The following is a 15,928-nucleotide window of genomic DNA, read 5'->3' on the forward strand; positions in this document are numbered from 1 at the left end:
TACAGAGTAAAGGGGAACTAATCTGTACCCAATGTTGGGATATATGTGGCTGAATAAGGGTGCATTCCTGGCCTCTGCTCTGCAAGGCTTCCTGGGGTGGTAGGGCCACCGTCACATCTGCAACCCTGCTGAGCAAGTTGGCTGGGTGGAAGGGGGCAGGCAGATTGCTGCACCAGCCTGGGGCCAACATAGTGACTGGGACTGAACTGGGTTGACTCAGCCCCACCTGCTCCTGTCTGGGGGCTTCTGTCAGCAGGGAAACTGCACATTTGGTGGGTGGAAGGGAGAGCCCTGCCTGTGGAGTGATATTGGACTCACTCTGCAGGTGGAGGTCAGCAGGGCTGCCCAAACCAACCCTGTTTCCCCCCCCCCCCCATGGATTGTTCCAAAGGTCTTTTCATGGAAACAAACACGCAGAGACAGGCAAGCAAACAGTCAAGGAACTTTTGGATGCGGTGCATGCTCTGGAAGGGCAAGATTTTGGAGTTGGTAGACTCAACGGAGGAACTGAAATTTGTAAAACACGATTAGTGTTCTGCATTGCTCTGTGCAGTGTATGTCAGAAAGAGATTCGTCTTCACAGGCATATCTCTGTTCAGCAAAGAGATCTGGGCATTCTCCCAGTGTCTTAAGATGAGGGTGATTAACCTTTTTGGCTCCAAGGACCACATTGCATTGCCACAAAACCTCTGAGAGGTGCATGTCATGCTTAGAACACAACACAGGAAATTTCCCTAAGCTTATTAGTTTTATGTGCTTGGAACTACCTACACTAACTTTATACTTTCCCCCGGTTCAGAGTATATACTTACATAATGGCCTCATGCTCCCCCCCCCCAATTCTCTACTTCTCTAATACAGTTGTGTGGAGGTGATAAGAACCTTAAATATGTCAATTAACCATAGCTATAAACTGGGTTAATCTTAACCAGGCATAGGCAAACTCTGGCCTGCCAGATGTTTGGGACTACAATTCCCATCATCCCTGACCACTGGTCCTGTTAGCTAGGGATCATGGGAGTTGTAGCCCAAAACATCTGGAGGGCCGCAGTTTGGGGATGCCGGGGTTAGTTGAACCAATCCTGCTTCATAAACTTTGCTTTGAAGTTGACTTTTCCCCCAAATCAACTATAGTTAAGACTAAACACAGTTTGTCCTGGTTCAGATATAATACTTGGCCGCAGTTAGTCTAAAACAAAAGTGCACATTTCTGACCTCTTCCTTGCTATGCCAGAGGACAAGGGAAGGGAGGATCATGCAAAGGCAAGGCTCATTGCACTCCTTCCTACGATGTGGTTTATTGCTTTGTTCAAATGAGGAAAAAGACAAGTATAACCACTCATAGGAGAAGCAAACACTGACTCAGGGTTGCATGAAATTGTGTTTGCGATTTTCTGTATGTGGTATAACGTTTTAGGTGGCATCTCTTTGATAATATCTGACATACCATTTACTTTTTAAAAAATTCCCTGCATCATAGAATAAAAGTGTTTCTACAGTATGTTTTAACATATAATTGCCATAACAAAAGATATTGTACAGCAAAATAGACTAAGACTAAATACTGTCAGTGAGGATAAAGGCTTAAGCATCGAAGTGAGCTGCCTTAACAAATTGAGTTGCCTTGAATTTCTCGTATGAAATGCGGCCACAGAATGATTATTTCGAGAGGCTTGCGTTGATGATGATGATTTTTCAGTAACAAACTTACCGAGAATAAAAGGCTTGCCTCCGGAGGGCTTGCAATCTGTAAATCAGTAAAGAGACCAGAGCAGCAGGGAGCATAAAAGAGAGTAATATGTGATTATTGCAGTTAATGTATACTGAGGTTTATAAATAGCATTGTTGGATCCATAAGAGAATATTCCAGAATCCACAATGGGCAATACATATATGAGGACCAACCAAAATGTCACCAAAAAGTGGCATGCCCTTCAGTTCTCTGGAGCTCTTAACCATGGAAATTGTTAAACAAGGGCGGGGCTGAGGAGGCATGGGGGGGGGTGTACAAAAATTAGGCTGAATTTGTAGCCATGGGGTTAGGTTGTAGACTCTGTTCCAAAGTGGAAATTGCAGGAATAAGTCCCTGTTAAGTGTTACAGGTATCAGGTTGCACAGCCAGGATTCTGCGATAAAGAAGAAATGGCTACTTCTGGGTTTTTTTTTAAAGAGCACAAAATCTAACATGTAACCCAGATCTGGCTTAGTTAGTGCAGGTTGTGGGACATGGGGATTTGTGCCAGAGGCTTCGTGGGGGAAAATGGGGTTTAAAGTAAAAATCTTTCCCAGTCTGCATCTGTACTGGAATTATTTTCAGGTGTTTCGCTTGTTGTATCCTACACGCATTTGCCTCTTAGGGCTCCTTCAGGAGGAAGGATGGAACATAAAATAAACAAATAGAAGCTTAAACCATCTTGTATTCCACCCCCCTCTCTCTAGGTCTACCTGTCATTACCAAACTACCAATCTCTTACTGAAGGCCATTGCTTGATAGTTCCTATGCAGCACCACATTGCAGCCACTCTTCTAGATGAAGACATCTGGGAAGAAATCCAGGTGGGCAAAGTCTTAGGCTTGATGCGACTTGTTGTGTGGATTGATATCTAAACACTGGCGATATGAACCAGCCAAACTTGGCACTTTTAGTCCTCTTAATCTCAATGGGAAACATTTAAGCACGTGTTTGCTCCTTCATTGTAATTGGTGGGAATTAGTGTTTTCTTTTTGGTGCGATTGTCCCTTTTGTTGTGAGAAGGGCAGGCTGCTGCTTGGGGGTGGGGGTGGGGGTGGGGACGGGGACCGTTATATGCAGCATGCTCCTTGCAGCCGTGATATGGTAGATTTATTCAGAGATGAGTTGCCTTCTCCATCATCTGTTGGAATAATACACAAGGGGCTTCTGAGTGCTTTATTTGAAGACTTTGAATAGATGTTTTTTTTAAAAAAAACAAACAAACCCTGAAATCATTAAGAGAGTTATGGGAAGTTCATAGCCCAAATTTAACTTTCTGCAACTGAGACTTTTTCTTCAGGCTACAAATCAGCATTCTGAGTAAATGTTGTGAAGTATAAAAATAACACAAAAGTGAGTGTCTAAAGGTTAGCGGCGTTTAACATGCCAGTTTATCCGACCCAAATAACCTGATTTGAAAGTAGAGAAACTTCAATACTGTTTGTTTGAATGAGTATAGTACTTGCACATCTTTGCCAAGCACTGATCACATTAAATGCCTTGGGCACAGTGAGATGGTGAATCGATCACTACTTATTAGTTATTTTTGTTTTTTGTGGATTTTCTTCAATTCATTTGTATTTATTTTTTCAAATTTTTTTGTTAAGTTTTTATTCCAAGTAACATTTTTACAGATCAGTTTCATTTGAACAAGCTTGTGTACTTCGGACATAGAACAATCTCTAAGTGGGTCAAGTTGGGATGTGTCTGTGATGGTTTGGTTAGGTTAGACACCAAGCAAAAAAAGAAAGAGGTTTGCATTTTCCAAAGTTCTCATGCTGCTTTGCATACCTGGTGCGAGTCTCTCACTGATCAGTCTAAAGTTGAGGTTAGTAAATTCAGACTACAACTTTGCCCTTGGTGCATCAAGAGTCTCCTTAATATACTACATGGAGATTTCTGGAGTCAACAACAAACAACAAATCCGTTTATTGTGAGGGCCATGCCTTTACACAAATATCTACACGACAATAATTAAAAATATTAAAATTCATTGCATACTATCCCAGCAAAACCTTCATCCCACAAAACAGGAAGAAAAAGAAAAAACAGCAACGAGTTAAACAGACGATGAAGGGGTCTTTACATCCAGAAATCTTTCCCTGGCTTTCCAAAGACAGCTACCACATGGGTAATCTGTGGGTTAGCGTCAACTAACAAATTTTTTTCTCTATCTTCAGGATTGATTATAGAGTTGGGTATAATTTTACAGCATTGCATCTCTAAAGACCAAGTAAATGGGACAATAGAGGAGGTAATGTAGAAGATCCTCTTTAATTTTCATGAAGCAAGGGCATAAATGGTGCTCTACTGGGATTTTTGTGAATCTACCGGTCAGGTATGCAGTTGGCAGTGTTTGAAACCGGGCCATAGTGAAAGCTCTCCGAAGGATGGGATCAGTGATATCCACCAAGTAGTTGGTACAGATTTTATTATGGAGATTTCTGGAGTCTAGCATACTTAAAATACCTTAGCTGAGCTCCTTGGTAACAATTTATTCTCAAACCAGACATTAATGTTATTAAACTGAAAGCACATGGACAGTTTACATTTGAGGATAATGTTTATTTGGGAGGATTAATTGAGTGAGCAAGAGGTCATTCAAGTTTCTAGGATTTGGTTTCATGTAGGAGGCAAATGAAATTCAACAAAGAGCTAAATATAAACTCTTGGAATATCAATATAATGGGAAAGTGTAATTAAATATGCCTGGGAAATTCTGCAAAAATGCTTAGAAGATACCTTTATTCCACAAAGAGCATGTCTCCAGAGTAGCTTGGCTAATTATGGACCCACTAAGTAAATAAAAGTCTTAACAGAGCTTTTATATCACTGAGAAGATTCAGAGCTCTTTTAAATTTGTTCTCTGTTAACAAAATCTCTTTCATGCTTTCCCTTGCAACATGTCAAGGCTCTTGTCATATGGCATCTGTTTCTGCTTTCTATCCTTAAGACTGGTAGTGCATGGCTTAATTATTCCAGTTCAGGCTAAGAAAGTATAGAAATAAGCATGAAAAACAAGGAAACCCCAAAATCATACACTAAGTTTCTGTCACCCTCAATATTCCAGTAATATTCTGTTAACACCAAGTTAACAGTGTTGATAGCAAGCCTAGGCTGGCAGGGACCTCTTAAAACAAGCATAGTAAATTTTATTTTGTTTCTGAATTGCATGAACATTATCTACCATGCCCATTCTAAGCAACCATAGGGAGCCATTATGCTGTCTTAATAGATTTAAATTAGTTTGGTTACATCAGCAGTGTACGTGGGGATTTTTTTTTACACCTTATATAGAACAATTAGTGTATTTCTTACAGCCAGCCAGCCAAAAATACAAAATGCAGAATCGTACCCTCAATAAAAACCAGTCAAAATAAAACAAAACGATATGCTAAGAACTGACAACCATAAGAAGTCTTAAAGATAGGTTTTCAAATTTTCACCATCTGTGAAGATGTTTGTTCTGCCAAAAATTCTCAAGAGGTTCTTTAAAGACGAACCTGGAAACAGTCTTGTAAGATGATGATTTACAGTATATATTATTTGACCCACTTGAAAAAAAAACTTAAGGTAAAATAACACATGAAGGTGATTACAGGGGCAACACCTGTTTTTAAAAGGCAAATCTGCCATCCAAATGCTGATCAGTAATATAGCTGTTCTTTGCTTGGGCATTGATTTTATAAAAAGCAAACAGAGTTTAGGGGCAGACAGATCCAGACCCTGAAGCCATGGGCCCTATAATCCCCCAGGCTAGCACACATAGCTCTCACACATCTTAAATGGCTGTAAAAGGTTGTTAGATAAATTAATGGGGAATAAGTCTACCAATGGTTGATAGCCATCACATCCAGTATTAGAGGCAATATGAATGCCAAATACTGGTGGCCATAAGCAGGAGAGTGATGGCTCATGTCCTCCTTGACGGCTTTCCATGGGCACCTAGTTGGTGACTGCATGAACATAATACTGGTTTAGTAGATGGGCCTTTGGTCTGGTTCAGCAGGGCTGTTCTTACGTTTTTGTTATTGTTGTTTAGTCGTTTAGTCGTGTCCGACTCTTTGTGACCCCATGGACCATAGCACGCCAGGCACTCCTGTCTTCCACTGCCTCCCGCAGTTTGGTCAAACTCATGTTCGTAGCTTCGAGAACACTGTCCAACCATCTCGTCCTCTGTCGTCCCCTTCTCCTAGTGCCCTCAATCTTTCCCAACATCAGGGTCTTTTCCAGGGAGTCTTCTCTTCTCATGAGGTGGCCAAAGTATTGGAGCCTCAGTTTCGCGATCTGTCCTTCCCGTGAGCACTCAGGGCTGATTTACGTTTTTAAGTCTGTATTTTTCCCCCCTGTTTTCTTATAAATTGAAAAGTAACATCACAGTTTCCCCACCATTAACTCTTTCTTACATGGGTCTTTCTTGCTCTGTGCATGTATTCAGTGAAATGATTCTCTTGAAATGCCAAGGCTTATTGACTCACTCAACACCAAACTACTATGGCCAGAAAGAGGGCCAGATTTGATGAAGTGAGCATGCGTAAGGCCCAACCAGAGTTGTTGAGCTTTTTTAAGGATTTAACCCCAGGACATATACTGCCACAGGGGCTGGATTAAATCGACTGTTGGGCCGGAATAGGCCCCCGAAACAGACTTTGGACATGGTTGTACTATGGGATATAAAAACTCATGTTAATATCTTGACATAAGCTCAGTTGATTGCTTAAAATGAGAGGCCGTTTTGCTTTGGATCAAGTGTCTCTCCATAGGCCATGCTTGGCACAAGAGTGCTGATCTCAAGGGAAATGGAAGGAATGCAGGAAAATGGAAGATTGCAGCACTAATCCTGCTTGAGGACCTCTTACCTAGTTGTGAAAATGCACAGGGGTCTCTCAGCATCTTCTGGCTATAAAATTTTGTCAAGATATGGCGCTTCTATTTTTTTTAAAAAAATGTAGCAAGTTAATTATGTATTGCACAGGGAAGGGGAAATGTCGTTTAGACTACCTAAAATTTGAAAAGCAAATGTAGGTTGTTTATCAAAAGCTTAGAAGTTTAGAGACAACCACCTAGTGCCTTATGCATTCAAAGCAAGTGCTCTACCACTGATTTACTGCCTTCTTGAAGCTCTTTAAATTACCTTAGTAGCTGCAGTGGCGGTGGCAAAAGAGCACCTCCCCATTTAATTTGCTTTAAAAATCTCCAAAATATCATTGGTAGAATGGGTGCTAGTGGAAGTGACAGGCAGTAATGTGTCAGCTGTTGAATTAATTCTTAGTTTCCGCAACTAGAACAGGATAATGAACAGTTCTGCTTACTGATGTGTGATTCTTGAAAATGCTGGCCAGGGGGTCGTTTCAATTTAATTTGCATTTAAATGTCATGGCTTCTCGGACATCCTAGTGCCAGTATTTTTGCTTGACAGCCGTTAGCCTGCCTTCACAGCCTTTGCTTGGCTGCTTAATAGCAATCTTCAGGCAGATGTGCTTTTTCAGGGAGAAATGTAATCTGTAAAGCATAGTCAGAGATGGAAACTTCATGTGCCCTTCATTCTCTAAATAACTAAATAACATCATGTGCCCTTCCTTCTCTAAATAAATTTTGAAGAGAACTTCCTTTGACCTCACAAGTGCTATAAACTTTGCCCCTGCCCCAGCTATTGTTTTGAACATGCACTACTGCACAATAGAACCAAGTGCTATTTGGCAAGAGAGTTGGGAAATACCATTCTAGTTTGGGAAATGTTTCCATAACTTGACCCTGTGGCTCTTAAAGACCTAGTATCTCTAAAATCTCATTCTTTAAATGATGCAAAAGCTCGACCCTGACAATAAATGTATATGCTATTCTACTGGAGTACCAAGGGTCAGAAGCATAGGATTCCTAACATGCCAGAAGATGACCACAAACTAGTATTTCTGCACCATTGAGGACCCTATTCTCCCATGTGCCATGGTGGTTTCTGGTACTGCATGAATGTGCTGGATAACTCATCCTGTTGCCTATCCCCACTGAAGCAGGTGATACGAAAGATTTTTCTTTGAGACCCTGGAGGACCAGTCAGAGTCACTTGGTATAAAGCACCATAATGTGTTCGTTATAATTTTTAGGGAGAGGGCTGTGCAACCTTCTTCAGTTGTCAAATGTGTGAATTAGGCAACAACTTTGATTTCTCCGGGAAATAAGAGCATATTTCTTTTGATTTATGGGTGTGTGCATTGGTGTGCATCATTTGGTCTTGTGATAAATGAATGCCATTGCTTTCAGATGTTTCCCACGAATGTTTAGAACGACAAAACATCAAAAGCAAATATGCAGTTTTGTTTGGAAATGTAGCACAAGGGAGTTTATTTCCAGTGTGACCCATGAAGATAATGAGGTTGTAAAATGAAATGTGAATTCTGTGATTTATGGCCCTGGCACATTTCAAATGCTCAGTCAGCTTAAGTTACGTCAGGCTTGTGGTTTCCAACTTGTTATAATTTCATATGAGCTCAATTTGAAATAACTTCTTGGCACCTGCCTCCTCTTGCTGGATGCCGTCACACCATTTCAAGTTTGGGTACCAAAATCGTCTCTCATTTATTGGAAATCTAGACTGTTGTTTCTACCTTATCTGTTTGTTTTAAAACATGCCAGCTTCTAGGCACCACTCAAGATAGAAACTGATCTACTCCATAATCAGTTGTGACATTCTATCCTATAGAGGAAAATGAGTGAGTATACACACAGGTCAAGTCTGTTACAGTTACAGGTTGGGTAAACCTCTGCACCACGGAGATATGAGAGACCCAAGATTGCTTTTCTTTAAGGAAATATTAGTATCTGGCTTAAAGGTCAATCATGCCTGATGAAAATGTCACTTTTTGATAAATTGTGTAATTGGAAGGAAGAGTGGAGGGATGGTGGCATTTGGAGTCTATGCAAGTCAAGGTATTAACTTTTGAGGAAATGAAACTCTGAGGCCTCCCATGGTTTCTGCCTCCATTTATGATGCCCTCCAATTTTTTGAACTTCAGTGTGCCTTTCATTTGACAGAAAACAACACCTACAGTTGCCATTATGCACGGAGCATAAATATTTAATATTACTCATCATGTTCCAGTGTTGAGCTCATTTTACTTTGAATGCAATGTGACATTAACCTATGAAAGTTTGACTTCTCAGTAATGCCAGACATTTGACGCAGCTGTTGCCTAACACTTCTGTGAACACTATACGTATTTTGACTCTTCTTGTTCCACTCCCTCTCTTTTTTTACAGATATTCAGGAAAGCTTTGGTGAAGATGTTTGAAGCTCAAGAGTTGGATTGTGTCTTCCTTGAGACAAACTTAAATTTAAAGAAGCGATACCACATGGTATATGAATGCATCCCCCTCCCAAAGGAAGTGGGTGATATGGCTCCCATCTACTTTAAGGTATCTACAAAATTTCCAGTTTCCTCAGTTTTGTGTTTTGATCATACCACTTTTGTTTTTTTAAACAGATCTAAAGTTGGCGGTGCGAAGCTCAAAAAAGTAAATAGGTTCCCTAAAATACATCAGATTAACTTAACTCCTCTTCTTCAAGTGAAATTTATTTCACTTCTTCAAGTTTCCCAAACTATTTGTTTCAGATTAACTTAACTCCCCTTCTTCAAGTGAAATTTATTTCACTTCTTCAAGTTTCCCAAACTATTTGTTTGAGCAAAACTGGAAGTACAGAAAATAGGCTTCTGAAGGGAACAGGTATTGTTGTATCCTGTTAATCCTGCCGTGCAGATTGGATAGCCCACTATAGCCCATGAATTGGAAGCATGAACTGGCCAGGTTTTTTTAAAAAACCAGATTTCCCAACTGCACAAACTCCCTGCTGGACACCCCACTCTAAAAACCGGAGCGGAGGGAGCCGAACGAACACAAAGCATGCTTTGCTCCTTGCTTACACCGTGTCTCAGTGGCAGTTCCTCCATGGGAGCCAGAAACTAATTCATTCATGAATCTGCCTTAAATCAGTAAGTGACAGGTGCAAAACCAGGCATACTTTTAAGGGTATTTATATGGATGCGATAAAACACCACCTGCCCAAAGAGGAAGATGAAGGAAAAGAAGTTCTGGTCAAAAAGACAAAGGTATTTTCATATGGTTTGGGCAGCTTGCTTTAAGTATGGGAGCTGAGCACATTCTGCCCTTACATCGTTTGTGAACCCCGGGTGAAGGGTGGTTTATAAATTAAATAAATAATAATAGCCATCTGTGTACATGCTGTCTCTGAGACCGCCTGCCATTTTAAGTGTTTAATAAACACAGGCACTAAATGTGTCTAATTCACCGCCCCACCCCCCAAAGGCAAGGATGGAAGTTGCCAACGTAAGTTGTCTGTATGTGCTGGATGTGTGTGTGTGTGTGTGTGTGTGTGTGTGTGTGTGTGTGTGTGTCTTACTCTCCCCCCCCCCACCCGCCAATGGCTGAGGAGCTGTGCTGTTTACCTGACGAGATTGTTTTCAACAGGGCTGTTTTGGATGTAGCTTCTGCTCACAGCACTATATGGATATAATGGGGCTGGACCTCAGTCTAATAGGTTTCCACCTCAACAATTAAAGTGAGCAGTCTAACATGTGATCTCCTTTGCTCTTCCGCTTGCAGCAGCAGGAGGCAGGCAGAGAAGAGGGAAGAGGGAAGGGCCATGTCCGAGAGGTAGAGCAGGTGTTTTGCATCCCGAAGATCCCAGGTTCAATCTTGGCATCTCCTGGGAATGGATCCTGCCTGGAATCCTGGAGAGCTGATACCAGTCAGTGTAGACAGTTTTGAGCTGGATATAGCAATAAGCTGACTCAATGCAAGGCAGCTTTCATTATTTCACTGCATGTAGAGGAGTATGGGGCAGCAGCACTCTTAACATACAAGCTCTGCTGAGTGTCTGAAAATGGTTTTCGACTTGGAACTATTTAGATAGCGTTTTGTGGCAGTAGCAATTTAAAATATATGTATGCTAGATTTTAATTAACATTGGCAACAAAAGCATGACCTTTACCTTTGGTTTTTCTTATGTACAAAAAAGGGGCCAATATAACTTAATTAATTCCTGTGGCCTTTTTAATTTGGCAAACTGAATATTCTCATTTCAAGGTAATTGTGTCAGGCCCAAGTTAGACCGCAGTTGTGAAGCTATAAAAAGGTGAAAGGCACTGAATAAAATTAGTATAAAATCAGTCTTCATTATGCATTAATGCATGTAAATTGAATTCTACAAATTGGAGAAATGTCACAAAGTTAGTTTCTGACATTATAAAATTAATATTAGTTCTTGAAATTGCGCAGTGTTCTAACTGCTTTTTCTTTATTTTTATTACAAATCAAATTCTACTTTATGGCATATGGTGTCATTCTGAAAGTGTTTCATATGTTGTTGCAATATTTTTTTCAGAAAGCCATAATGGAGTCTGATGAAGAATGGTCCATGAATAAAAAGCTGATTGATCTATCTTCAAAAGATGTTCGCAAGTCGGTATGTATTGAAGCTTTTCCTTTATAGCATGTGGGCAGTTGTTGTTTTTTTGTTCTCATTTTCAAAAAAAGAGGGGGCCAGGTTTTAAAGGACCCAGAACAGTAAAAGGAGAAAAGACAATTAAAATACAGTTTATGTAAGACGTGAGGTTTTAATTCACGAGTCAAATACCGTTGCAGTGGTGTTAATACACAGATCTTCTGCTGGAGTTCTGAAAGTTAAAATTAACGCCAGTAACGCAAACCTCTATTACTCCTGGTTTTTCAAGGCACTAGCTATCATAGCTGAAGGTTTCGTATTAATGTTTCGACTCAAGTATCTGAATGTCTAGGGCTGCCAATCCTAAACACACTTGCTAGGGTATAAGCCCCGCTGACTCAGCAGGACTTACTATGGAATAAGTGTGTATAGGACAGGCACCCCCAAACTGCAGCCCTCCAGATGTTTTGGCCTACAACTCCCTTGATCCCTAGCTAACAGGACCACTGGTTAGGGACGATAGGGATTGTCGTCCAAAACATCTGGAGGGCCTACGTTTGGGGATGCCTGGTATAGGATCACACTGCATAGCCTGCCCTTATGTAGCAATGGCGTCAATGCAGCCTCCTTTCCAACGAACAAGATGGTTTATATCCTTCTCAAGGGCTGGGTCAAGAGGCAAAGTTCTGAAATCTAAAGACTTCTTTTCACAAAGATGGCTGCTGAATATAGTTTGCCGGGCAGAAAGGCTGCTGGAAGTTGTAGTTCAGGAATAGGCGAACTCCAGCCTTCCAGATGTTTGGGACTACAATTCCCATCATCCCTAGCTAACAGGACCAGTGGTCAGGGATGATGAGAATTGTAGTCCCAAACATCTGGAGGGCCGGAGTTTGCCTATGCCTGTTGTAGTTACTGTTTATCTTGCTCTTGCTCCCGGTTTTCTGCCTATTTCCTGGTTCTTATTCAGGGTACCTGATGGTTCGTTGCCTCCCAAAATTAGTCTCCACGTGTCCTTTTCAGTGACAGTGTGGACCGTATTCACATTTCAGAGTAAGTGGAAGGGTCGTAATCACTTGATGCTTCCCCAGAGGGAATTCTAGTGTATAGAGTTTTATTTACTGCTACTCTTTTGTTTACATCTATCCTTTTTTGAATTGGACCTTTTCTCAGTAGAAGAAAACTTTGTGCTACAACGACATATTTAAAACCCATAAAAAAGCATGAGGAATTGTTAGTAAATTATTATTATTCCTGTTTAGGGAAGTTTTTAATGTTTGATGTTTTATTTTATCTTTAATATTTTGTTGGAAGCTGCCCAGAGTGGCTGGGGAAACCCAGCCAGATGGGCGGGGTATAAATAATAAACTACAGTGGAACCTCTACCTGCGACCATAATCCATTCTGGAGGTCCGCCCAGAGGTCGAAACAGGTCGCTGGAAGAGGCACCGTTGTGTGCAGGCATGGGTGGCAATTGCCTGCTTCTGCGCATGCGCGAACGGCGACAAACCCGCCGGTTACTTCCAGGTTTGCCGCGGATGTTGGGCAAAATGGACGCAAGCAGAGGTGGACATTAGAAGAGGTTTGACTGTATTAATTATTATTAGTAGTAAAGGGACAGTGTGTTTGTGTCCAGTTTGCACGTCGTGGTAAGCCAAACTATGGCTTTTTGGGACAGCAAGACAAACTTGACAGCAAGACAAACTTTCTGTCTCCTGGGGAGGACCATGCAGCCGTTTTGCTCCTTCTTACTCCTTTTTACTCCATCACTCTGTGGCTCTGACCTAAGCCAAAGCATGCCTTGGTGTTTTGTCCGAACGCAAGCTGTAGCCAAGGTTTGTAGTTAGTGAGGAGGGAACTTAACCATGAGTTTATGGACATGTTTCTGCCCTTCATTGTTCAGTTCCTTGCAGTTCAGGGTTTAAGAATTGTGTGTGTATGTGTTGCTTTTTGCTTCACCAGCCTCCAAGATATGTCTAAATAAGCTGGTTGTCAGTTTTTTAAGCATCAAAAGACAGCCCCACGAACTGTCTTTCCTCTCTGTCTTTTTAGGTTCCGAAAGGTTTGCCCTATTTCTCCGTAGACTTTGGCCTACAAGGGGGCTTTGCTCACGTCGTTGAAGATCAACGCAAGTTCCCCCTTTATTTTGGAAAGGTATTTATTACGTACTGCACCTGTTCAAAGAGACGGATGCAGGAGACCCTCCTGCACGCTCCATGCTGAGAAGCTCACTGCGTATATTAGTAAAGTTGAATATACATGGCAGTTTTATTACTGTGTGCTTTAGAACATCCCAGGGACATGAAGAATGTTTGTTATCTCAGGGTTTGAGTTGTGTAATTAGCCATTCTATATGATGTTGAAATCTTACCACTCAAAGCGAGAGTTGTAATAAATGTTTGCCTGGAGGTAAAGGACTAATTTTTTTTAAGCAGGATCAATATTGTGAGTGTAGAGATAGAGAGAGAGACTCAATAATGGATTTAGGGAATAACTTAATCTCCCCCCATCCAAACAGAATCTCTAATGCTGTGGGTAGATTTGTAGGGGATGTGGTTGTCAGTTTAAATCTCCTGTTCCCACTCCACCACCGTAGTCCTTAAAGGAAGTAGTTTGCATAGAGCACATGTGGGTGAGTCACTTGTTAAAATGCAGAGCTGGAATGACACCCCCCCCCATCAATCCAATTGTACTTTGCGGTCCTTGTTTTGAACAGGTGTGAATTTCCAAGGTTAATTAAGAGCAGTAATATTCTTCTCTGTCTGTCCTACTTTAAAAGGAAATAATTGGTGGCATGATGGATTTGGAGCCCAGGCTGTGGAGAAAGGGACTGCGAGAAAACTTTGAGGACCAGAGGAAGAAGGTGTTGCATTTTGCTCAGAGGTGGAAACCGTATGATTTCACCAAAAACAAAGAGTGAAGCTTTGACGATGCAGTACCTGCCAATGGACCATCAAGATCCGTAAAATCAATCCATTTTATAGAAAGGCATGTTTTAAGGACGATACAGATGTTTTCTACATTCCTAGTGAACACTTTTAGGGGGGAGGAAATATATTTTAAAAGAAGGCAGTTCATACATTTACTTACAAGGCAAATTAATTTCAACACAGTGTCATTTATTTATATTTAATGCCTCATATTTTCTTCTTTTAAAAGCCCTTTTCATAATACCTTGTTTAAATCATGGCCTCTGGGAAGTGCTGTCAAATGCACACTGTGCTCTTAAAAAGAAAATTGATTTATTGACATTTAAACATCAAAGAGAGAAAATATCGCTAAAACTGGCCAAACAGCATTAAAGACTACTTAGGCAACAGCCTTGTGAAAATGGAAATGCCAGTATTCTCCCAAAGAGAGAGTGACTAGGTAGAGAGAGAATTGAACTTGGCAGGAATCTTGAGACAAGATGATTCACTCCCCTGTTGAAGTCCAGTAACTAACACTTTTTCAGTGAAGCAACAAAATAAAGGTTTGGAACAAAGTAAACTGGAAAGGGTAAAGCATGACTTAGGTCATTTCTGCAGGAAGGGAATTTCTGCCTCACAACTGGATTAATACTTCAAATGGCACAGTGGCATGGAGGAATCCCAGGAAAGGTACATAGATTGTCCAGAAATCTGTGTTTGATAGTATTCAGATAGTGGAAATTGAATAGGGGACGTGGGTTGTGCTGTGGTCTAAACCACTGAGCCTCTTAGGCGACAGTTTTAATCTGCACAACGGGATGAGGTCCCGCTGCTCTGTCCCAGCTTCTGCCAACCTAACAGTTCGAAAGCACACCAGTGCAAGTAGATAAATAGGTACCACTGCGACGGGAAGGTAAACAGTGTAGGATACTTTTGTCACACGGGCACACAGTATATTAGCTCTGCTCTCATGATGGAAATGCATTTGCAGGTCATGTCAAAACAAGGATCTGAACCTGTTTATGGTTTTGGCTGTAACACATTCCCTTCCCTGTGGAGTAGAACAGCTTGTTCAGATTTTGGTGGTTAAAGGAAAGTACTTGTAAAGTTTACAGGAATTTAAGCTGGGTTGGGGAAACTCCTTGGGGAAGTCACAACACTACTGGAAACTGAATTACTCTTGTGCTTAGAATACCTTGGTAATTCTGTGGCAAACCACGGTGGACCATAGCTATAGTTCACAAGTGCACTGCACACAAGTTACCACTTAAAGATTCTTGGGATCCCACGAAACTGGATCAGCTACTTTGAAAGTGCCCAGTCTCTAAATTTGTGTCATGGACTGGTTGGACGCAGAGGAATGGTGGGAGGAACCAGCTGGGAAACCACCAAGGGAGAGGTTGGCTGCACACAGGCAAAGTCTCCTCTGCTTGGAAAAAGCCCTGGAGAGGAGGGAACTTAGGCGGCTGTGGGGAGGCAGGGACTTTCAGTTTCGGCAACTGATTCATGGGGCCAGACCTCCTACCAGGGATGAGCTGCTGTGCTCATTGGGCCTGACAACACTGCATCAAGTCTGTGGAGATGGTGATTTTGCTAATAAAGTGTTAACTCAAACTTTGGATGGTGTGATTTACTTCTGCCTCGCTCTTTGACAGTGTGATGATGTGATGATTTCTTTTATCGTGGAGAATAGTGCATGGAGCCAAGTACTGTATTCTAAATTGATGACTTGATGTTAGCCAACATGATGCCCTTGAGATGTTGTGAGCGACAACATCCCTGACTATGGTGGCTGAGGCTGATGGGAATTCTAGTCCACCTGGAGGACAC

The 15,928-nt window shown here is 41.4% G+C and overlaps 1 protein-coding gene and 1 long non-coding RNA gene across 2 annotated transcripts in view; both read left to right on the forward strand.

Moving 5' to 3' along the window:
- LOC132592013 (uncharacterized) overlaps positions 1-15,712 on the forward strand; it is a 182,371-nt gene extending 166,659 nt beyond the window's left edge. Inside the window, exon 2 of the long non-coding RNA XR_009557512.1 lies at positions 15,330-15,712. This is a non-coding gene — a long non-coding RNA (uncharacterized LOC132592013). The remainder of the gene's footprint in view (positions 1-15,329) is intronic.
- Positions 1-15,712, forward strand: part of CWF19L2 (CWF19 like cell cycle control factor 2) — a 66,564-nt gene extending 50,852 nt beyond the window's left edge. The window contains exons 14-18 of the mRNA XM_035114948.2: positions 2,440-2,556; positions 8,990-9,145; positions 11,133-11,213; positions 13,242-13,343; positions 13,969-15,712. Coding sequence (XP_034970839.2) covers positions 2,440-2,556; positions 8,990-9,145; positions 11,133-11,213; positions 13,242-13,343; positions 13,969-14,109 — 597 coding nt within the window. The 3' untranslated portion in view covers positions 14,110-15,712. The remainder of the gene's footprint in view (positions 1-2,439; positions 2,557-8,989; positions 9,146-11,132; positions 11,214-13,241; positions 13,344-13,968) is intronic.
- Positions 15,713-15,928: the final 216 nt, after the last annotated feature.

Source organism: Zootoca vivipara, chromosome 4 (genome assembly GCF_963506605.1).
Source record: "Zootoca vivipara chromosome 4, rZooViv1.1, whole genome shotgun sequence".
NCBI lineage: Eukaryota > Metazoa > Chordata > Lepidosauria > Squamata > Lacertidae > Zootoca > Zootoca vivipara.